The sequence below is a fragment of the Zea mays genome, chromosome 9, assembly GCF_902167145.1.
Source record: "Zea mays cultivar B73 chromosome 9, Zm-B73-REFERENCE-NAM-5.0, whole genome shotgun sequence".
Lineage (NCBI taxonomy): Eukaryota > Viridiplantae > Streptophyta > Magnoliopsida > Poales > Poaceae > Zea > Zea mays.
In genome coordinates this window covers 9,593,017-9,617,643 of record NC_050104.1, presented here as the reverse complement: position 1 = coordinate 9,617,643, position 24,627 = coordinate 9,593,017, and the positions used below count along the sequence as shown (strand labels likewise).

At 55.4% G+C, this 24,627-nt stretch overlaps 1 protein-coding gene across 1 annotated transcript; it reads left to right on the top strand.

Annotated features, from left to right (window-relative positions):
* The first annotated feature begins 2,269 nt into the window (after positions 1–2,269).
* On the top strand, positions 2,270–4,257 carry LOC103637891 (UDP-glycosyltransferase 73E1). The gene has a single exon (XM_008660909.3). The coding sequence runs from the start codon at positions 2,521–2,523 to the stop codon at positions 4,045–4,047; it is 1,527 nt and encodes a 508-aa protein (XP_008659131.1). The 5' UTR covers positions 2,270–2,520; the 3' UTR covers positions 4,048–4,257.
* The last annotated feature ends 20,370 nt before the right edge of the window (positions 4,258–24,627 follow it).

Here is a 24,627-nt window from a genome sequence, read left to right as displayed (position 1 = left end):
CAAATTCAAATATTTCAAACATGTGCATCAACCAAAAACAAAGTTTAAACTCAGCATGATGCAACAATTCATGTCTCCCCTAGGTTTTAATATTCTAAAGAAAATAATACACCTCACAAATAAATACCCAAAACTCTATTAAAAATAATAGAGAGGAAATCTATAGAGGTGAGAAAAGGAGTAACACCTGAATTTAGTAGATATTAGAGAAGAAGTTTTATACCCCAAATTCATGGTGTTACACATTCCCCCGACAACAAGTTTCTGCACCACCGTCCTTTGAGAGAAGGATAGCAAAAAGGATGCAAAAACCATGGAGTTGACTTAGGAACCGTACTTGCAGGTAAATACAGAACATTAACATTGGCATTAAATAGGCTTAATTTCATCTTTTGATATGTCATGTACTTTATGTCATGTAGATGATTCCTTATTGGTGCGTGCACACATCCTGAGTGCTGGGAGTAGATAGTGCAAAGGTGGTGCTCTAATGAGTGGGACGAGACGCACATCGCTTGCCAGGATTGATGTTTGATGTCCTTCTTTTTTGCATTTTAGCCCTTTTGCAAAACTTTTCACAAATACTCCCTTTTAGATTTGATTTCATGAAATGGACCCTTACCTCAGCACCATCATCATTGGTGTGAGGTTACACGTCTTGACGCCGATGTTACCACGTCGGCGCGGCTAGCAGGGACCTCGGCGCCATCGATATTGGCACCGAGATGTGTAACCTTGGCACCAATGATGATGGCGTCGAGGTAAGGGTCCAATCCCTGAAATCAAATTAAAAAGACATATTTGTGAAAAGTTTTCACAAAAGGCCAAAATGCAAAAAATACGGTTTTTTGATGATGCTAGATGTCCCCCACCATCAAGGCAATCACAACCTCACCGGATACACATAAGCATGGGTACACGAATTCATTTATTTATTCTAACGTTCGATCATGCATGATTTCAAATTATCTTGTTCATTTTAACGCAGTCGACATCATATGGTGGCCATCCTTGCTCCTCCTTCTCGGCATATGCTATGGCTCACAAGGGCAAGGTGACGTCCGACATCAGCTACAACCTAGACGACGAGCTTGAGGCGTACAACAACACCCACCCTCCACAGCTGCCACAGTGAGTACACCACGATGGCAAGGGAGGTCTATGTGCCATAATATGATTCGAGGACCGAGGACATTGATGGAGAAGTCCTCATGAGGGTTAGAGGAGGCAAGAGGCATGGACGGTACTGGATTGACGACATCGCAATCGAATTGTCCTCCACTCCCACTCTATCTCAAGTTCGAGCAAGGAGTACGGGAGCGAGGCCGGCCATACGACCACGACATGATATCTCACAGTATCAGATACAAGAACTCCAAGTTATTCCTTCTTTATTCGTCGTTCATTGGTTATTATATACCTTTTTTTCTTTGCATTATCGTAACATTGAGGTGAAATATTATAGGCCCATCTAGAAGAAGAGAGGAGGCAACTTGTGTAGTTGTAGGCAAGGATGCGGGTGGAGCGGGAGGCAGAGGGAACGACTCGCTTGGCCGATCAGTAGAGGATGTGCAGAGATGTTTTAGTACATGCAGATTCTTGGCGCTGCAGCGGGTGTAGCTCTACCACCTTCGTTGTTCGCTCCACCTCAACCTTAGTTTTCTACTACCGTGAGCATGAAATTTTTACTCATGTATGCTATTTATTTACCTTGTCTCACACATGTAATCTCTTCTCTATGCAGAATCAATCGGCGACATCAAAATGTTCACTTAGGCCTTGTTCGGTTAATCCTATCACATGTGGATTGGATGAGATTAAAAAAAATAATGAAAGATTTTAACTTGTTTGGGATTTAAACACATCTAATGCACATGGATTAAGATCAAAACGAACAAGCCCTTAAAAGGTGTAGATTGCCACTATTCTACTACAGAACAGAAGGCAGACTACAGAAGCGTAATCCAATTGGTTTTATCAATCGAGATCCCTCGTCGAAAATCAATTGTAGCAGTTGTAGGTCCTAACTCCTAAGGTTTTATTTGGATACTTTATTATTGACACCAATCCACATATGTTAAGGTAGATTGAGGTGTAAATTAATTTAAGTTACACACGAATTCACCTCAATACATATGAATTGTGGTCAATACTAGAATATCCAAACTAAGACCTAACCCAGACAGCTGCGAGTCCGTCACTGTTAGCGCCACCCAATACTTGTGGACCTCTGACTCGGCAACTTATCATCGTACTGTCCAGCAACATGGGATACAAACATTGAAGTCACGCAACTCACACAAGTGTCACGCTGCCATCCTCGCGCCTGAGGAGTGACTAGTAACATAGATGCCGGCCTTGGCCGGCTGGGTTATTAACGACGCAAACAAAGCTCCAAGTCGACTCACCTATGGCGTCTTTTATAGATGCCACAACTAGAACCCGCACACTGACACACTAACCTCACTGCCCCCACCCCCTATCCGGTCGGCCACGCCACGACGATCGCCAGAAATCAGGATGGGTAGCCAAGGACAAGCGGCAACCAACGGCCGGGGAGACGACACCGGCGGCGGAAGAACCCAGCAGGCGGCGCACTTCGTGTTCGTCCCGCTGATGGCCCAGGGCCACCTGATCCCAGCGGTCGACACCGCGCTGCTACTCTCCACGCACGGCGCGGTCTGCACCGTGGTCGGGACCCCGGCCTCGGCCGCGCGGGTGCGCCCGACCATCGAGTCCGCCCGGCAGTCGGGCCTGCCGGTCCGCCTCCTCGAGTTCCCGCTGGACTACGCCGGGGCCGGCCTGCCCGAAGGCGCCGACAACATGGACAACGTCCCGCCGGAGCACGCGCGGCGCTACTTCGACGCCGTCGCGCTCCTGCGCGCGCCGATCGAGGCCCACCTCCGCGCGCACGCGCGCCCCTACCCGACGTGCCTCGTGGCGGACTTCTGCCACCCGTGGACCACGGTGCTGGCGGCCAACCTCGGGGTCCCGCGCCTCAGCTTCTTCAGCATGTGCGCCTTCTGCCTTCTGTGCCAGCACAACGTGGAGCGGTTCGGCGCGTACCGGGGCGTCGCCCACGACGACGAGCCGGTCGTCGTGCCGGGGCTGGAGAGACGGGTCCTGGTCACGAGGGCGCAGGCCTCGGGCTTCTTCCGCGAGGTGCCCGGGTGGGAGGACTTCGCGGACTACGTGGAGCGCGCGCGGGCCGAGGCCGACGGCGTCGTCATGAACACCTTCGAGGAGATGGAGCCCGAGTACGTGGCCGGCTACGCGGCGGCCAGGGGGATGAAGGTCTGGACGGTCGGGCCGGTGTCGCTGTACCACCAGCGCGCCGGGACGCTGGCGGCGAGAGGGAGGGCTACCGACGTCGACGTCGACGCGTGCCTCCGGTGGCTCGACGGCCAGGAGCCCGGCTCCGTCGTGTACGTCAGCTTCGGGAGCATCGCGCAGGCGGACCCGAGGCAGGCCGTGGAGCTCGGCCTCGGGCTGGAAGCGTCGCGGCACCCGTTCGTCTGGGTGGTCAAGAGCGTCGACGAGTACGACGGGACCGTGCGCGCCTTCCTGGACGACCTCGAGGCGCGCGTCGCGGGGCGCGGCCTGCTCGTCAGGGGGTGGGCGCCGCAGGTGCTGATCCTGTCCCACGCCGCGGTGGGCGGGTTCGTGACGCACTGCGGCTGGAACTCCACGATCGAGGCCGTCACCGCGGGGCTGCCGGTAGTCACGTGGCCTCACTTCACGGACCAGTTCCTGAACCAGAAGATGGCCGTGGAGGTGCTGGGCATCGGCGTCAGCGTCGGTATTACGGAGCCGCTCATGTACAGGAAGGTAGAGAAGGAGATTGTGGTCAGCCGGAACGTGGTGGAGGAGGCCGTGAGGAGCTTGATGGGCGCCGGGGAGGAGGCAGATGAGAGGAGGCGGCGGGCCCGCGCGCTCGCGGTCAAGGCGAGAGCGGCCATGCAAGAGGGCGGGTCGTCGCACCGCAACCTGCTGGATTTGGTCGGTCGCTTCGAGGGTGTCATGACCAAGGACACCAAAGGCGCGTGAAGAAAGATAGCATGGTAGTAATTGTTGGCGCCGGCCGCCGGAGTGGCTGTGCCGACGACGATCTCGCAACGTCCGCGGTGCTCGCGCTTCGATGGACACGACGTTGCCACTCACTCTCTGAACTGAACGAGCGAAGAATATGGGGCTGCCAAACGTTGCAGCAGACTCGATCTCAGTTTCCATTATTTATTGTGGTGTTTACACGGTCCATGACCTCGGATCTCCCCGCCATTCACGCTCACGCTGCGACGTGCCCGCCTAGTGCGCGAGAGCTGGTTTTATGCGCGCATGGCGGAGCCCTCTGTTATCCTTACAGCGAACGCAGCGCTATTCAGACTTATACACCCACTCAGCAAGCAGCTAACGACCTACTAGGAACAGAAAACATGTCACTAATGCAATCTCCTAATTACATAATGATCAAATGAATATGCATGAGATTCGGTTAACATTTCACCCCCTAATCTCACTGCACCTCAATTACTCCTAGCTGTTGACGTAATTCAACAAACCTGACACGCCCAAGAGCCTTCGTCAGTATATCTGCAAGCTGTTCACCTGTGTTCACATGATCGATTTCAACTTCTCCTTTTTCAACACAATCTCTAACAAAATGATATTTTGTGTCAATGTGCTTACTCCTGTCATGATGCACCAGATTCTTGCTTAAAGCAATTGCCGATTTGTTGTCAACCAACAGCTTTACTTTTGGTGCCTGGATTCCCAACAATTCACCTAGAAGTCTGCTCAGCCAAATTCCTTGGCACGCTGCATTTGCACTGGCAATATATTCAGCCTCGCATGATGAGAGTGCCACCACCCTTTGTTTCTGCGACACCCAAGTTACCAGACTGTTTCCCAGCAAGAACACCGAACCACTTGTGCTTTTTCTGTCATCGACATCTCCAGCTAAGTCACTGTCACTGTAACCAAGCAGCTTGATTTCAGTTGTGCCTAGCTTCTTGTACACACACCCATAGTTCACTGTCCCTGCCAGATATCTGAGAATTTGCTTGACTGCTGCCCAGTGTTTTGCTCTTGGATCTTCCATGAATCTGCTAACAATCCCAACAGCAAAGGCTATATCCGGCCTTGTATTCACTAAGTATCTCAGGCTTCCAATAATACTTCTGTATTTTGTCTTGTCAACAGGCGGCGAATCATCTTTCTTGCTTAATTTCAGCCTATTCTCCATTGGAACACAGCAAGCATTACAGCGTTTCATCCCTGCCTGCTCAAGTATTTTCAGAACATATGAACTCTGACATAATGTAGTCACCCCATTCTTTTGTTCCACCTGAATACCCAAGTAGTAGCTTAGCAGTCCTAGGTCACTCATACTGAAGCTGTTCTTCATTTCCCTTTTGAAAGCTTCAATGACTCCATTGCTTGATCCGGTGATTATCAGATCGTCGACATATACCCCAATCCGCAGCAAGTCTGTACCATGAGTCCTTCTGTACACAGCATGCTCTAATGGATTTCTGATAAAACCAAGCTTCAACAACTCCTTATCTAGCCGAGCATTCCAAGCTCTAGGAGCCTGACGCAGCCCATAAAGGGCTTTCTTCAGTTTGAGTACCTTCCCATCGCCATTCTTGACAATAAAACCAGGAGGTTGATGTACATACACCTCCTCAATCAGATCACCATTCAAAAAAGCTGATTTAACATCCATGTGATGCACTTTCCACCCATTCTGTGCAGCTAAAGCGATCAACAACCTTATAGTCTCAATCCTTGCCACTGGGGCATATACTTCATCAAAATCCACCCCCTCACGCTGAGCATACCCCTTAGCGACCAACCTAGCTTTGTGCTTATTTATCTTTCCATCAGGGTCTCTTTTTGCTTTGAAAACCCATTTAAGCCCTATAGCTCGGTGTCCAGGTGGTAATAGTGCAAGCTCCCAAGTCTTATTATCCTGAATTGAATTCATTTCAGTGACCATGGCTTCCCTCCAACACTTTTCTTCTAATGCTTCATCTACACTTCTAGGCTCCTCTGCAGCAAGATAGCACAAACCGCTATCTGAAAATCAGTGACTTCATCAGTGTCGTCATATACACTTTCTAGAGTTCTGAACCTCAGCTCTCCACTTGCTGCATCTGTGGGCGGTGTGGCAAACACCACTCCTTGCTCAGTTGGACTTCCTTGTGGTGTATTCTGATTTGAACCAGCACTATAACCAGTGTCTATCTGCCATTGACTTTGATTGGGTGAGTGGGTGACTGTGGATCTGAATCATCGGCTGCTGTTGTTTCTTCTGTTTCATTCTCTGCACTTTCAGTTGCTGTTCCTGGTCCTGCAATACTGTAATGCTCCACATCAATTACAGATGCTGATGGACCCGGCTGTTCTGTACCAATCCAGTCCCAAGTTTTTGCTTCTTCAAATATTACATCCCTTGATATATGGAGTTTCTTGGCTATCGGATCATACACTCTATAGCCTTTTGTACCTCGCTCATACCCAATGAACTCCATTGGCGTTGATCTGTCAGTCAATTTGGACATGCCTGGCCCTACTTTCTTCACATTTTTTAGATAATGGAAACATAGTCCGACCTTGACCTCTAGAGAGGCTACAACCAACGTTTACAACTGAAGGTAGCTTACTGCCTTGACAAAACACATGACTGCACCCAAGACCACCTATGACAAGACCAAAGGTACTACAACGTTAATCGCCAAGCAGCTCCCCATCCGAAATTGCGAAAAACCTTTAGTAGCACCATCTCCATCTTGCGACATGAAGATTTTATTAACTCTCGGTCCTCCATCTTAAGCTGTAGCTGTGCCCAGAAGCGACACCAATATGTTGCCCTGAAGGTTACCTGCAGACAAGATTTAGGAGAAGATTTATTGAAAGTCACATCATTCCTGCTTAACCAAATGGCCCAGCAAATTGCAGATGCTGCAGTTAGTAGTAAACGACGTGATTTGACTGATAGCACCCTTGCCCAGTCCCCAAACAAATCGTTTGCATCCCGAGGTGGTCTCAACCCTGTGCTTATCTGAACCAAACGCCAGATGAAAGACGCATAAGTACACCTGAAAAACAGGTGATTTATTGTCTCCAGTCTGCTACAAAAGCAACAGGTCTGATTACAAGGCCAATTCCTCCTGGCCAAGTTATCCTTTGTTAAAGTTACACCTCTTTTGAGGTACCACATAAAAACTTTTATTTTCAGAGGTATCTTAAGCTTCCAAAGGTCCTTGTTATCCCTAACCGCCCCATTGTTAAGAATTGCCTGATACAGGGACTGAATAGAGAACAACCCATTAGCAGTCAGGTCCCATCTGAATGAATCCCTGTTAGTAATCAAATTGGTATACGCCACCAACGTCACTAGTTGAAACCATTGAGCCCTCAACTGGTGCACCAATCCCCTACGGAATGATATGTTTAAGGGTACTATGGAGAAGACAAAGGCAACAGTTGTGTCGGGGACCATAATTAGGGGTACCCTCAAGACTCCTAATCTCAGCTGGTAACGCCCATCAGCACAAAGTTGCAAAGGCCTGATGGGTACAATTAAGTCAAGGCTCGGTCCACTCAAGGGACACGATCTCGCCTCGCCCGAGCCCAGCCTCGGGCAAGGGCAGCCGACCCCGGAGGATTCACGTCTCGCCCGAGGACCCCCTCAAGCAACGGACGCACCTTCGGCTCGCCCGAGGCCCAGTCTTCGCCAAGAAGCAACCTTGGCCAAGTTGCCATGCCGACCGACCATATCGCAGGAGCATTTAACGCAAACATTTAATACAAAGGTGGCCTGACACCTTATCCTGACGCGCGCCCTTCAGTCGACAGAGCCGAAGTGACCGCAGTCACTTCGCCGCTCCACTGATCGGCCTGACAAGAGGACAGCGCCGCCTGCGCCGCTCCGACTGCTGTGCCACTCGACAGAGCGAGGCTGACAGCAGCCAAGTCCGGCCTCAGGCGCCATAGAAAACTCCGCATCGCCCGACCCCAGGGCTCGGACTCGGGCTCAGCCCCGGAAGACGACGAACTCCGCTTCGCCCGACCCCAGGGCTCGGACTCGGGCTCTGCCCCGGAAGACGACAAACTCCGCTTCGCCCGACCCCAGGGCTCAGACTCAGGCTCAGCCCCGGAAGACGACGAACTCCGCTTCGCCCGACCCCAGGGCTCGGACTTGGGCTCAGCCCCGGAAGACGACAAACTCTGCTTCGCCCGACCCCAGGGCTCGGACTCGGGCTCAGCCCCGAAAGACAACAAACTCCACTTCGCCCGACCCGAGGGCTCGGACTCGGGCTCAGCCCCGGAAGACGACGAACTCCGCATCGCCCGACCCTAGGGCTCGGACTCAGCCCTTACCTCAGCCGACGGTCTCCGCCTCGCCCGACCCAGGGACTCGGACTCGACCTCGGCCTCGGAAGACAGACTCGACCTCGACCTCGGAGGAGCCTCCACCTCGCCCAACCCAGGGCTCGGACCGACCACGTCATAGGAGGCGCCATCATTACCCTACCCCAAGCTAACTCAGGCTACGGGGAACAAGACTGGCGTCCCATCTGGCTCATCTCGGTAAACAAGTAATGATGGCGCCCCGCATGCTCTATGACGACGGCGGCTCTCAGCCCTCTTACGGAAGCAAGGAGACGTCAACAAGGACTCGACAGCCCCGACAGCTGTCCTCTCGCCAGGCTCCAGCGCTCCTCCAACGGCCACGACACCACACGAACCGGGTGCCAAAACCTCTCCGGCTGCCACGATGGCATGTACTTAGGGCACTAGCTCCTCTCTGCTAGACACGTTAGCACACTGCTACACCTCCCATTGTACACCTGGATCCTCTCCTTATGCCTATAAAAGGAAGGTCCAGGGCCCTCTTACAGAGGGTTGGCCACGCGGGGAAGGACGGGACGGCGCTCGCGTAAGCCGCTCGCTCCCTCCCGCGTGGACGCTTGTAACCCCCTACTGCAAGCGCACCCGACCTGGGCGCGGGACAAACATGAAGGCCGCGGGTTTCCCCTTTTACGCCTGTCTCCCTCCGGCTTCTTCCCCCCTTCGTGCTCCATCTTGCGCCGACCCATCTGGGCTAGGGCACGCGACGACAATTTACTCGTCGGTCCAGGGACCCCCCCGGGTTCCAAACGCCGACAGTTGGCGCGCCAGGTAGGGGCCTGCTGCGTGTTGACGAACAGCTTCCCGTCAAGCTCCAGATGGGCAGTCTCCAGCAACCTTTCCAGCCCGGGACAGTGCTCTGTTTCGGGAGTCTTGAGTTCATGTCCCTCGACGGCAGCTACGACATGATACTCCTTCCCCTGCCGCGCGACAGCGACAATAGCGGCCGACAACCTGCCCGCCGGCGGCCGAATCGACGACGTCTTCCCCACGTGGTGAAAGAACAACATTCGAGCTTGTCCCATCCCTCCCCCGCCGACGGAGGAGGAGGCGGGGCAACCAAGGCCAAGCAGGAGGCGGCACCTTGTCGGCTGTCGAGCGAGTCGACGGCGCCGGCGCCCCAACGGGGGGCACATCGGGCATCGACCTCGCGTCTGAGACGAAGACGAGCGTCGTCTCCCCGCAACACGCCAACCCCAAGCAAACGGATGACGCCAGCACGCTCGCAAAGGACTTGCTGGGCGTCACCCTCGTACCTGAGACGACGGTGCAGTCTGCCCCTGACGTGACTTCGTCATCGCCCGTCGACCAAGAGGTACCAACCGATTCCCATATCGTGCCTTTTGGATTCAGCCTCGACCCACCAAGCGACTTTGCTTTGGTGGACGCTCTCATAGAGGCGAGTCCAAACCCTCTGGGGTATCGTATGCGGTCACCCTGGGACCGGCTGACGGCCGTCTCGACCTACGAGCCCTCGGGTTCCGAGGAAGATGACGAGCCCGACTTTAGTTGGGATTTCTTCGGACTTGGTAACCCCAGTGCCATGCGGGACTTTATGACCGCATGCGACTACTATCTTTCCGACTGTTCCGACGGTAGCCGCAGCCTCGGCGACAAGGACTGCGGCCCAAGTCGTGAATGTTTCCACGTCGATCTAGGGGGTCCCGACGAAGGCAACCATCTTGGTATACCGAAGAACGGTGATCCCCCTAGGCCTGTGCCTCGCGTTGAAATCCTTCTGGAGCTAGCTGTGGTCCCCGTCCCGGCGGGGGGTCATGACCCACAGCTCGAGCAAATCCGCGAGATGCAGGCCAGGCTCGACGAGGGAGCAGGAACACTTGAGCCGTTCCGCCGGGACATTGGGCAGGAATGGGCGGGCCAACCTCCGGCCGGAGAAGTGCGTCATCTACCCCAGGGCATCCAGCACCGCATCGCCGACGACGTCAGGGTAAGGCCACCACCGGTTTCTAGTGGGGTCGGCCAAAACCTGGCTGCAGCGGCAATACTTCTCCGCGCGATGCCGGAGCCATCTACCACTGAGGGGCGGCGTATACAGGGAGAGCTCAAGAATCTCCTAGAGGATCCCGTGGTCTGACGGGCCGAAAGCTCTGCCTCCCGAAGGCAGGGGTACCCCTCGGAACATCGTGCAGCGACTTCCCGATTCATGCGGGAAGCCTCGGTCCACACCGGGCGCACGCGCAACACAGCGCCTGCGGCCCTGGGTCGCCTCGGCAACGAGCACCATCACAGCAACCGTCGAGCCCACCTCGACGAGAAGGTGCGCCGAGGCTACCACCCCAGGCGTGGGGGACGCTATGACAGCAGGGAGGATTGGAGTCCCTCGCCCGAACCACCCGGTCCGCAGGCTTTCAGCCGGGCCATACGACGGGCGCCGTTCCCGACCCGGTTCCGAACCCCGACTACTATCACAAAGTACTCGGGGGAGACGAGACCGGAACTGTGGCTCGCGGACTATCGGCTGGCCTGCCACCTGGGTGGAACGGACGATGACAACCTCATCATCCGCAACCTCCCCCTGTTCCTCTCCGACACCGCTCGAGCCTGGCTGGAGCACCTGCCTCCGGGGCAGATCTCCAACTGGGACGACCTGGTCCAAGCCTTCGCCGGCAATTTCCAGGGCACGTACGTGCGCCCTGTAAACTCTTGGGATCTCCGAAGCTGCCGCCAACAGCCGGGAGAGTCTCTCCGGGACTACATCCGGCGATTCTCGAAGCAGCGCACCGAGCTGCCCAACGTCACCGACTCGGATGTCATCGACGCGTTCCTCGCCGGCACCACCTGCCGCGACCTGGTGAGCAAGCTGGGCCGTAACACCCCCACTAGGGCGAGCGAGCTGATGGACATCGCCACCAAGTTCGCCTCTGGCCAGGAGGCAGTTGAGGCCATCTTCCGGAAGGACAAGCAGCCCCAGGGCCGCCTACCGGAAGATGTCCCTGAGGCGTCAACTCAGCGCGACACCAAGAAGAAAGGCAAGAAGAAGTCGCAAGCAAAACGCGACGCCGCCGACGCGGACCTTGTCGCCGCCGCCGAGTACAAGAACCCTCGGAAACCTCCCAGAGGTGCCAATCTCTTCGACAAGATGCTCAAGGAGCCGTGCCCCTATCATCAGGGGTCCGTCAAGCACACCCTTGAGGAGTGTGCCATGCTTTGGCGCCACTTTCACAAGGCCGGGCCACCCGCGGAGGGTGGCAGGGCTCGCAACGACGATAAGAAGGAAGATCACAAGGCAGGAGAGTTCCCCGAGGTCCACGACTGCTACATGATCTACGGTGGGCGAGTGGCGAACGCCTCGGCTCGGCACCGCAAGCAAGAGCGTCGGGAGGTCTGCTCGGTAAAGGTGGCGGCGCCGGTCTACCTAGACTGGTCCAACAAGCCCATCACCGTCGACCAAGACGACCATCCCGACCGCGTGCCGAGCCCGGGGAAATACCCGCTCATTGTCGACCCCGTCATCGGCAACGTCAGGCTCACCAAGGCCCTCATGGACGGAGGCAGCAGCCTCAACATCATCTACGCCGAGACCCTCGGGCTCCTGCGGATCGATCTGTCCTCGGTCCGGGCAGGCGCTGCGCCTTTTCACGGGATCATCCCCGGGAAACGTGTCCAGCCCCTCGGACAACTCGATCTACCCGTCTGCTTTGGGACACCCTCCAACTTTCGAAGGGAGACCCTCACGTTCGAAGTGGTCAGGTTTCGAGGAACCTACCACGCAGTGCTGGGGAGGCCATGCTATGCCAAGTTCATGGCCGTCCCCAACTACACCTACCTCAAGCTCAAGATGTCGGGCCCCAACGGGGTCATCACCGTCGGCCCCACGTACCGACACGCGTACGAATGCGACGTGGAGTGCGTGGAGTACGCCGAGGCCCTCGCCGAATCCGAGGCCCTCATCGCCGACCTGGAGAGCCTCTCTAAGGAGGCGCCAGACGTGAAGCGCCATGCCGGCAACTTCGAGCCAGCGGAGACGGTTAAATCTGTCCCTCTCGACCCCCAGCAATGACGCCTCCAAGCAGATCCGGATCGGCTCTGAGCTCGATCCCAAATAGGAAGCAGTGCTCGTCGACTTTCTCCGCGCAAACGCCGACGTCTTCGCGTGGAGTCCCTTGGACATGCCCGGCATACCGAGGGATGTCGCCGAGCACTCGCTGGATATCCGAGCTGGAGCCCGACCCGTGAAGCAGCCTCTGCGCCGATTCGACGAAGAAAAGCGCAGAGCCATAGGCGAGGAGATCCACAAGCTAATGGCGGCAGGGTTCATCAAAGAGGTATTCCATCCCGAATGGCTTGCCAACCCTGTGCTTATGAGAAAGAAAGGAGGGAAATGGCGGATGTGTGTAGACTACACTGGTCTAAACAAAGCATGTCCGAAAGTTCCCTACCCTCTGCCTCGCATCGATCAAATCGTGGATTCCACTGCTGGGTGCGAAACCCTGTCTTTCCTCGATGCCTACTCAGGGTATCACCAAATCAGGATGAAAGAGTCCGACCAGCTCGCAACTTCTTTCATCACACCTTTCGGCATGTACTGCTATGTTACCATGCCGTTCGGTTTGAGGAATGCGGGTGCGACATACCAAAGGTGCATGAACCACGTGTTCGGCGAACACATTGGCCGAACGGTCGAGGCCTACGTCGATGACATCATAGTCAAGACGAGGAAAGCCTCCGACCTCCTTTCCGACCTTGGAGCGACATTCCGATGTCTCAAGGCGAAAGGCGTAAAACTCAATCTCGAGAAGTGTGTCTTCGGGGTCCCCCGAGGCATGCTCTTGGGGTTCATCGTCTCCGAGCGGGGCATCGAGGCCAACCCGGAGAAGATCACGGCCGTCACCAGCATGGGGCCCATCAAGGACTTGAAAGGCGTACAGAGGGTTACGGGATGCCTTGCGGCTCTGAGCCGTTTCATCTCGCGCCTCGGCGAAAGAGGCCTGCCTCTGTACCGCCTCTTAAGGAAGGCCGAGTGCTTCACTTGGACCCCTGAGGCCGAGGAAGCCCTCGGGAACCTGAAGGCGCTCCTCTCGAACGCGCCCATCTTGGTGCCCCCCGATGCCGGAGAAGCCGTCTTGATCTACGTCGCCGCTACCACTCAGGTGGTTAGCGCCGCGATCATGGTTGAGAGACGAGAAGAAGGGCATGCATTGCCCGTCCAGAGACCAGTCTACTTCATCAGTGAAGTACTGTCCGAGACCAAGATCCACTACCCACAAATTCAGAAGCTGCTGTACGCGGTGATCCTGACGCGGCGGAAGTAGCAACACTACTTCGAGTCTCATCCGGTAACTGTGGTGTCATCCTTCCCCCTGGGGGAGATCATCCAGTGCCGAGAGGCCTCGGGTAGAATCGCAAAGTGGGCGGTGAAAATCATGGGCGAGACGATCTCGTTCGCCCCTCGGAAGGCCATCAAGTCCCAGGTCTTGGCGGACTTTGTGGCTGAATGGGTCGACACCCAGCTCCCAACAGCTCCGATCCAACTGGAACTCTGGACCATGTTTTTCGACGGGTCGCTGATGAAGACAGGAGCAGGCACGAGCCTGCTCTTCATCTCGCCCCTCGGGAAGCATCTACGCTACGTGCTACGCCTCCATTTCCCAGCGTCCAACAATGTGGCCGAGTACGAGGCTCTGGTCAACGGGTTGCGCATCGCCATCGAGCTAGGGGTCCGACGCCTCGACGCTCGTGGTGACTCGCAGCTCGTCATCGACCAAGTCATGAAGAACCCCCACTGCCGCGACCTGAAGATGGAAGCCTACTGTGATGAGGTTCGGCGCCTGGAAGACAAGTTCTACGGGCTCGAGCTCAACCACATCGCCCGACGCTACAACGAGACTGCTGACGAGCTGGCTAAAATAGCCTTGGGGCGAACAACGGTTCCCCCGGACGTCTTCTCCCGAGACCTGCATCAACCCTCCGTCAAGACCGACGACACACCCGAGCCCGAGAAGGCCTCGGCCCAGCCCGAGGCACCCTCAGCTCGGTCCGAGGCACCCTCGGCTCGGCCCGAGGCACCCTCGGCTCGGCCCGAGGTACCCTCGGCCCCCGAGGGTGAGGCACTGCGCGTCGAGGAGGAGCGGAGCGGGGTCACGCCTAAGCGAAACTGGCAGACCCCGTACCTGCAATATCTCCACCGAGGAGAGCTACCCCTCGACCGAGCTGAAGCTCGGCGGTTGGCGCGGCGCGCCAAGTCGTTCGTCTTGCTGGGAGACGGGAAGGAGCTCTACCACCGCAGCCCCTCAGGCATCCTCCAGCGATGCATTTCCATCGCCGAAGGCCAGGAGCTCTTACAAGAGATACGCTCGGGGGCTTGCGGCCATCACACAGCGCCTCGAGCCCTTGTTGGAAACGCTTTTCGACAAGGCTTCTACTGGCCGACCGCGGTGGCCGACGCCACTAGAATTGTCCGCACCTGCCAAGGGTGTCAATTCTATGCAAGGCAGACCCACCTGCCCGCTCAGGCTCTGCAGACCATACCCATCACTTGGCTGTTTGCTGTGTGGGGTCTGGACCTTGTCGGCCCCCTACAGAAGGCACCCGGGGGCTACACACACCTGTTGGTCGCCATCGACAAATTCTCCAAGTGGATCGAGGTCCGACCCCTAAACAGCATCAGGTCCGAACAGGCGGTGACGTTCTTCACCAACATCATCCATCGCTTTGGGGTCCTGAACTCCATCATCACCGACAACGGCACCCAGTTCACCGGCAGGAAGTTCCTAGACTTCTGCGAGGATCACCACATCTGGGTGGACTGGGCCGCCGTGGCTCACCCCATGACGAATGGGCAAGTAGAGCGTGCCAACGGCATGATCCTGCAAGGGCTCAAGCCGCGGATCTACGACGACCTCAACAAGTTCGGTAGGCGATGGATGAAGGAGCTCCCCTCGGTGGTCTGGAGTCTGAGGACAACGCCGAGCCGAGCCACGGGCTTCACACCGTTCTTTCTAGTCTATGGGGCCGAGGCCATCTTGCCCACAGACTTAGAATACGGTTCCCCGAGGACGAGGGCCTACGCCGACCAAAGCAATCGATCTAATCGAGAAGACTCACTGGACCAGCTGGAAGAGGCTCGGGACATGGCCTTACTACACTCGGCGCGGTACCAGCAGTCCCTGCGACGCTACCACGCCCGAGGGGTTCGGTCCCGAGACCTCCAGGTGGGCGACCTGGTGCTTCGGCTGCGACAAGACACCCGAGGGCGGCACAAACTCACGCCTCCCTGGGAAGGGCCATTCGTCATCGCCAAAGTTTTGAAGCCCGGGACGTACAAGCTGGCCAACAGTCAAGGCGAGGTCTACAGCAACGCTTGGAACATCCGACAGCTACGTCGCTTCTACCCTTAAGATGCTTTCAAGTCGTTCATACACCTCGGTCACATACAAAGTCTAGTCATCAAGGAAGGGTCAGCCTTGCCTCGGCAAAGCCCAACCCTCCCTCGGGGGCTAAAAGGGGGGAACCCCCTCTGCGTCAAAATTTTCCTCGGAAAAAGATCTTTTCTGCCAGAGTGTCTTTCATGCTTTTCGACTACTTCAAAAGTGGATCCTGAAAATGACGGAGTACACGTAAGCAGCCAAGGCTGACCGAGCCGAGGGACTCCTACGCCTCCGGGATACGGATACCTCACTCATCACCTTCTGCGATAAGTAACTCACGCTCGGATAAGTGATTCCACGGACCGAACAAGTCTTCACGCTCGAAAACTCCTCTGCCGAAACAATTTTTCGGGCCTTCTCGACTACGTCGATGACAGAACCCTATGGACAAGTAAGAGTGCACGTAAGCGGCAAGGCCGACCGAGCCGAGGGACTCCTACGCCTCCGGGATACGGATACCTCACTCATCACCTTCCGTGAAAAGTAACTCTCGCTCGGACAAACAATTATGTTACCGACAAATAAGTCCAGATGCTCGAAACAAGAGGAAAAGAAACACAGCTTTACAACACGACGACAGTATGTTTGGGCCTCGGCGGCCGTAGAAAACATACGCACACTACAAGATAACCCGATCTTGCAGGCTCGGATCTTGACAGTTGAAGGGAGCAGCAGCACCCTCGGCGTCAACTACACCTTCGGCGAGGTTCGGCCTAGCCTCGGACGGCGATGCGGTAAGAGGATCTCCACTCCGAAGGACAACATCAGCACCACGCCCGGGCCATCGCCGCCAGGGTCTTCTCCAGGAATTCGGCTCGAGCAGACGGCTCGGCCGGCCACCCCGAAGCCTCAGCCAGTTGTCCCCCGAGGACATCAGCCCGACCCGTGGCCTCGGCAACTCAACTCCGGCGTCGGTCCCGCCAGTGGACGACCTGGCCAGGCTCGGCAACTCAACTCCGCCTCTGTCCGTGCTGACACCGCTACCTCCGGCTTCGGCTCATCGAAGAGCGGCCGAGGGTTCCTTTAACTAGGCAAGTGTAGCATCCCAAAAATTCAAATCTTGAAATTTTCTCAAACTCCCTCTAAATTCAAAATGAATTTCATATTTCATTTCAAAATGTTTGTTTGTGAGTTGATATCAACAAATAAATTATAGTGGTCTATATTCTCTCCAAAATCCTCCTCAAAATATCCTACAAATATTTTCCCAGTGATCCCCCTCAAGTTCTTTCCAGAAATACTGCCCAAATATTTCCCGAGTGATCACCCTCAAATTCTTTTCAGAAATACTATCCATATATTTCTCCAGTGATCCCCCTCAAATTCTTCCAGAAATACTGCCCAGATATTTCCCGAGTAATCCCCTTCAAGTTCTTTCCAGAAATATTGTCCAAATATTCCACCGATATATCTCCAAGTATTTTCTTCCTAAGAAATACCTTCAGAATCATTTTTCAAGTCCCTACAAATATTTTGTTCATAACTTTTCTCATGCTCATACGTATACGTATGCCTCCAGTGTCATACGGTGAGCTCTACAAGCTAATCTCACTTATACAAGACAAATACATGCTAATCTCCCACTAATCCTCTCATCCTCCCACTAATCCTCTCATCCCTCCCCCTAATCCCCCCATGGCTATAAATAGAGGGGCAAGGGCCTCCTCTCATCCCACCCCAAACCATTTCATGGCAACTCTCTCCCCCCCCCCACACACCCACTCCATGTTCCACACAAGCACACACTAGCACAAGGATCGTTCGATCGTTCTTCGATCGTTCGTCCCCTGTTCTTAGTTTGTTCGTTCGTTCGTCCGATCGTTCGATCGTTCGTCTGATCGTTCATGGTTCGTTCGTCCGTTCGTCCGATCGTTCGTTCGTTCGTTCGTCCAAATAATCTTTTTCCTACCGTTATGCTGCCGAAATTCCGATCGTTCGTTCGTTCGATCATTCGATCGCTCATCGTTCGTTCATAGTTCCTATTCATCGTTCATCGTTCGTTCATAGTTCCTATTCATCGTTCGTTCATAGTCCCTATTCATTCGTTCATCCAAATAATCTTTGTCCTGCCGTTATGCTGCCGAAATTCCGATCGTTCGTTCGTTCGTTCATAGTTCCTATTCATCGTTCATCGTTCGTTCATAGTTCCTATTCATCGTTCATCGTTCGTTCATACGACTATTCACCATCACTATTCACCGTTACTATTCATCATTACTATTCACTAGCACTATTCACCATCGTTACTATTTAGTGTTACTATTCATCATCGTTACTACTCATCGATGATATCTAGTAACTTTTTCGTCGTCACTATTCATCGTTACTATTCATCGATTAGCCGATCACCCCAAATTTCAACTACTCATACATCATGTTGTCCAGTCCACCTAAGACCAGCCAGACCCATATTCCAGTCATACGAACTCCGGTGACTGTGATTTTCCTTCCAGTAGGGAACTTCCCATCTGGTCACCCATCCCAGGTTTCTCCAAGTTGAGCACGCTTAACTTTAAGATTCCTTCGAACCAGGCTTCCAAACTCAGATAACAATAATCCTCATTTCTAAATTCTTATCAAACTATTCCCTATCCAACCATGTCATCCCTTAAGCATGGTCCATATTCCAGAAAACTCCCAAAATACTCTTGTCTCATATTCTGCCTATAACTCTCCTGTTCATACTAAGTCAGATGATTCATTCGTCACTATTCTCACCAACAGTGAACTTCACTGTGCTACACCACATACACCCAGCTATAAATACACCCAGCTACCCTCTCCCTCTCCACACACACTCAACACCCTCAGCCAAGGCAAACACCCCACCCACTCAGTTACTCTGCTCTGCCGGCTACACGCATAGTGTCGCTTCGCCTCCAGTCCACCCTCCTGGTAAGCACCTCCGCTCCACCACTAGTAGTATCTCAACACCACATGACACATATTCTACTCAAGACTCTACCCATCCATGTATCACTATTCTGACCACTATACTAAATATTTGTTGGTATACTTGCTCGTTTGTATGTTTGCTTGTTCATGTTGCATAGTTATCGGAGCGTTCGTGTCGTCTCGTGGAGGCCAGATCCGCGAGTCTACACTAGGCGGTGGAGCCAGAAGCCAGTTCCACGAGATCCCCTTCCCCCTTCGCCGAATAAGCACGACAAGCTCACTGGATCCCTTTGATGCATAAATTACCTATGATTTTTCAACCACAACCCTCAGCCTGTTATTTTATGCATGATATGATTTTGAGACAAGTTATTATGGCCACCCAGCCGCTTACCGCAATCAATCCCTGATATATATGTTCCAAATGATTTGAGAACAGGTGTGAGTTTTCAAAAGAAAATGCTTTTCAAAATGTGTGTGATGAAGGGTTTTCACCCTTATCACCTTGTGAGTGGGATAATCAGGGACTCTCTGGTTTAGGGGAGGGCCTAAGGTGTTGGCTCAGCTGGTTTAGGCGTGAGCAGAAGGATTGTCCCCTCATATAAGGACCGGTTTGTCATCTTCACTACCTGTACTCTTTAATAGTACAACCACTCGAGACTGTGTGGGCAGTCACTCAATCTGAACTCGTACGGTCCAACCCCAGGGTTATGAAGGCTGGGGAGCACCGGGAGGATAAGGAGGGGGAAAGTTTTGTCTGGTTTGGACATGGTGGTGGCCTGACTCCTTCCGGATAACCGTTAAGGTTAGGACGTGCGGGGAAAGAAAGAGAGTCAGATTCGGGTCTCATTGGCCATGGGATCGCAGAGCCGAACTAGTGGGTAAAGTGTACCCCTCTGCGCAGAGTTCAAACCTATTCGAATAGTCTGTGTCCACAGGAATGGACGAGTCTGGTATGGTATGGCAATTAATGTTTTGTTTTCAAAAAAAAAGGTGCGTTTGAGAAAAGTGGTTTTTAAAAGGTTCGGCGGTTGAGCCGTGAGCTATGGTGGACGGGAAGTCCAGTAGCTGTTTTTGAGAATGAAAACCAGTGGGAAACTGCTGAGATACCTGGATGGTTTAGTCCAGGGGATTTTGTTATAATACTGAAAAACTTTCTGCTCCTTTTGGAGAGGATGCGCTTTGCAAAAATACAAAATGTTTTTCAAAACAACTCTGCATAAAATATTGCTGTTTCTGCAAAATATCCTGAGCTCCACATATTCCATGCATTATATCTGTTTTCCCCATTCCGCGGGTCAAGGTGGGCTGCTGAGTACGTTTGTACTCACCCTTGCTTATTTGTTGTTTTTCAGAAAAAGGAGATCGGGTAAGAGTTACGACTGTTCCCAACCTTGCCTGTGGCTGTTGGACTGCTGAATTGCTTCACTGCGTATATCGGGCTGCTTCAGCCCCACTCTGATGATATGTCCCGAGTTATGGACCAACTCTTAAAGTTGTTCGCCACCTTTATAGGTTTGTCTCGTTTAAGCAGATCTGGAATCATCTGATGTATAAATGTGTTTACTAGCCTCCTGGGACTAGTAATTGTATCACATTTGAGTCCCAGAGGATCGGGACGCTTCAGCAAGAGAAGCCTCGGACAGCAAGGCCGACCGAGCCGAGGGACTCCTACGCCTCCGGGATACGGATACCTCACTCGTCACCTTCGCACGAGGCGACTCACGCTTGGTGAAGCGGTTCAGATAGCCGACAGGCGAGTCTTAGTGCTCGAAATGAGGGAAAAACACGGCTCCGTGCCGAAAATACATACATGTTCAGGCCCCGACAGCCACAATGAACAAGACACCGGCACTCAAGGTGCCATTACAAACGGAACTCCGGTTCCGTCCCCGTGGGTATGAACAACCTCCACACCGGGGAGCCTGCGGGGCGACAAGCTCCGTGCGACTCGCCAGCGACCTCTGCAGCAGCAGCTATGGTCCTAGGACGGACGCAGCCACCAGGAGGCTCTCGTTCGCATCCCCGCTCAAGGGACGCGAACCAGACATTAAAGCCAAAGAGCCGGAGGTCGGTCCGTAGGCGGCGCCGACGGCCTCCAGCTGCCACCACGTCAGCACCGACGGCGACGTCCGCCTCTCCACCAACGCCGCACCGGCGAGCGCGGGCCGCTCCAAAGCGCACCGGCAGGTCCTCACTCCCGTCCTCGCCACGAAAGCGAGGAGGAGGACGGAATGTTGCATCCTAGCTGGGCAGCAACAGTTCGCCTTCCCCGGCATGGCTGGAGGACGCCTCTTCCGCAGAGCTGGAGGATGGTTTCCACCACCAGAAGCTGGAAGAGGAGGTGGCCAGCCGACCCGTGCGGGAGGTACCGCCCCAGCAAGGATGATGAAGATCCTTGAAGCTGAGGGCGGGACCAAGATCGCAGCCCGGCTTGCTTCTCCCCACCCAGGAGCTGGTGGTCACCGTCTTGGGTGACCACCGGCGAGGGGATGCGGCCGGGCTGCCTGATGAAAATCCTTGAAGCCGAACGATGGCTGAAAGGTACCAACTTCCACGAAGTTGCGTTCCTCCAACGACAAGGCGGAAGGATTGCGGGTGTTCCCTATCCGGGGGCTCGGAAGGTGGAAAGACGCGATGCATAAGGGAGCGCGAAGACATGGTCGCCTTTCAAGGGGGTCACCCTCCTTTTAAAGGCGACTCTCCCCACTTGCGTCCTTAGCCATCGCGGGCTGAGTCTTCACCAACACGCTCCGAGGTCCTCCCCCTACGACACGGGGGTTGGGTCCCACGCGTCATGAAAGCTGGCCCAAGGCAGAAGAAGCCAAACTGCCGCGCACGGTGCATGCAACTGCCCAGCGGTTACAAGCATTCCTCCACTTTCGCCCAGACCAGCGGGTGAAAGGGCGGACAACCATGCAGTCGGCATGCAACCGCGCCAAGTGGGCGCACCCCTTCGACTCCAACGCACCCAGCATGGAGGCTTAGGCCCACACGTCATGCAACCGGCGTGCCGGTTGCTACGTGCGAGCAACTGCACCGCCCCTCGCGCCACTACCGCGCCTCCTCGACTGCGGAACCAGTACCGTGACTCGAGGCAACCCTGCGTATGACCCAACAGTGCCAGCCAGACGCATCGGTCACGGGCCAGTCAGCCGCGGGAGAAGGTGCGGCGGTCGATGCGGCCAAAAATGGGCCGGCAGTAATGGCGGTGGCATGCGGGCGGAAGCAGCGGTCACGTCGTCAGCCAAGCTCACGTCCCCTCATGGGACAGCGAGAGAACCCTCTCCCACGGCGTGAAGACGGCGCGCCCGTGATCCGTTCCTCGAACGGCTCGCGCACGCGCAACGGCTGCCCCGTGAACCACTCGCCCCGTCGCATTAACTCTGCGGCGGGACAGGCGACACCTTTGGCAGGAGAAGCGGGCGACGCTTCGCCTTCGCCATAATGACCGCGTCAAAAAAAGTACGCCACATCATTCGATTTCGTATCCTTTTCCTCTTCCTCTTTCTCTCTCTTACAACAGGGACCGGGAAAGGGGATACCCCGAAAGGGATCCTTCTCCGTGAAGGAAACGGGCCCCGAGCCCCCCTACTGATCAGAGGTTCGAAGGCTGGCCCCTCGGAGGGGTTCAATAGCCGCCTCAGAGCGCTCGGGCTCTGCGCCCACTACTGGTCAGAGGTTCGAAGGCCGGCCCCCCGGAAGGGTTCAAGGGCCGCCTCAGGCCACTCGGGCTCCGCGCCCACTACTGATCAGGGGTTCGTAGGCTGGCCCTCGAAGGGTTCACAATCGCCTCAGACACAGAGCGAGGGATGACCCTGGGTACGTTCGATACATAACCAAGGCTCGGGCTACGCTCCCGAGGTACCCTAGGACATTTCCGAGACCAGCGGGAACGATCTTGTAACAGAATCCCATCAGAGGGAGGCATCGAGCCCTCGGACCCCGTCAAAAGGGGGCCGGGTCCGGCAGATCACCCACAGGTACTTTTGGAGCGCGCCTCCGGGCCTCTAGCCGACCCCTAACAAATGGGGCACGGGCGTCCACTCGGATTACCCGTTAGCAGCTCACTGGAGACACCATGTTCGGCGCCCTCCAAGGGCAACATGGCGCTTTTCCCCCCTCCTCCTTGCGGAAAGGCAACGCAGGGGCGTATGTAAAAAAGTCGAGTCTGTCCTTGACCGTCCTCTCGCTCTGTGCGGAGGCTCGGGGGTTGCTCTCGCAAACCCGGCTCCGGCCAAACCGTTGACAGCATCAACATACCAGCCCGAGAACTTGGGACCCGACCGTGCACCCGGGCTACGGCCAGCTCGCATGAGGGAACAACCAGACCGGCCGAAGCATCGCGAAACGCATTAAGACCTCGAAGGAGTCTAACCACTCCTCCGAGGCCTCGAGGGCTACACCCGGCGGGTGCGCTCGCGCGCACCCACCGGAACAAAATGCAACTGAGAAAGGCCGGTCCCCTTGCAAAAAAGTGTGACAAAAGCCTCCAAGCGAGTATTAACACTCCCTTCGAGGCTCGGGGGCTACTGTCGGGGACCATAATTAGGGGTACCCTCAAGACTCCTAATCTCAGCTGGTAACCCCCATCATCACAAAGCTGCAAAGGCCTGATGGGTACAACTAAGTCAAGGCTCGATCCACTCAAGGGACACGATCTCGCCTCGCCCGAGCCCAGCCTCGGGCAAGGGCAGCCGACCCTGGAGGATTCACGTCTCGCCCGAGGACACCCTCAAGCAACGGACGCACCTTCGGCTCGCCCGAGGCCCAGTCTTCGCCAAGAAGCAACCTTGGCCAAGTCGCCATGCCGACCGACCGTATCGCAGGAGCATTTAACGCAAACATTTAATGCAAAGGTGGCCTGACACCTTATCCTGACGCGCGCCCTTCAGTCGACAGAGCCGAAGTGACCGTAGTCACTTCGCCACTCCACTAACCGGCCTGACAAGAGGACAGCGCTGCCTGCGCCGCTCCGACTGCTGTACCACTCGATAGAACAAGGCTGACAGCAGCCAAGTCTGGCCTCAGGCGATATAGGAAACTCTGCATTGCCCGACCCCAGGGCTCGGACTCGGGCTCAGCCCCGGAAGACGACGAACTCCGCTTCGCCTGACCCCAGGGCTCGGACTTGGGCTCAGCCCCGGAAGACGACGAACTCCGCTTCGCCCGACCCCAGGGCTCAGACTCGGGCTCAACCCCGGAAGACGACGAACTCCGCTTCGCCCGACCCCAGGGCTCGGACTCGGGCTCAGCCCCGAAAGACGACGAACTCCGCTTCGCCCGACCCCAGGGCTCGGACTCGGGCTCAGCCCCGGAAGACGATGAACTCCACTTCGCCCGACCCCAGGGCTCGAACTCGGGCTCAGCCCCGGAAGACGACGAACTCCGCATCGCCCGACCCCAGGGCTCGGACTCAGCCCTGGCCTCAGCCGACAGTCTCTGCCTCGCCAGAACCAGGGGCTCAGACTCGACCTCGGCCTCAGAAGACAGACTCGACCTCAACCTCGGAGGAGCCTCCACCTTGCCCAACCCAGGGCTCGGACCGACCACGTCACAGGAGGCGCCATCATTACCCTACCCCAAGCTAACTCAGGCTACGGGGAGCAAGACCGGCTTCCCATCTGGCTCGTCCCGGTAAACAAGTAATGATGGCGCCCCGCATGCTCTATGACGACGGCGGCTCTCAGCCCCCTTACAGAAGCAAGGAGACGTCAGCAAGGACTCGACAGCCCCGACAACTGTCCTCCCGCCAGGCTCCAGCGCTCCTTCGACGGCCACGACACCACACGAACCGGGTGCCAAAACCTCTCCGGCTGCCACGACGGCATGTACTTAGGGCACTAGCTCCTCTCTGCTAGACACGTTAGCACACTGCTACACCTCCCATTGTACACCTGGATCCTCTCCTTACGCCTATAAAAGGAAG

Bases quoted from the DNA above. Each gene is read 5' to 3' on its own strand.
- LOC103637891 (XM_008660909.3), top strand. From the start codon at position 2,521: ATGGGTAGCCAAGGACAAGCGGCAACCAACGGCCGGGGAGACGACACC.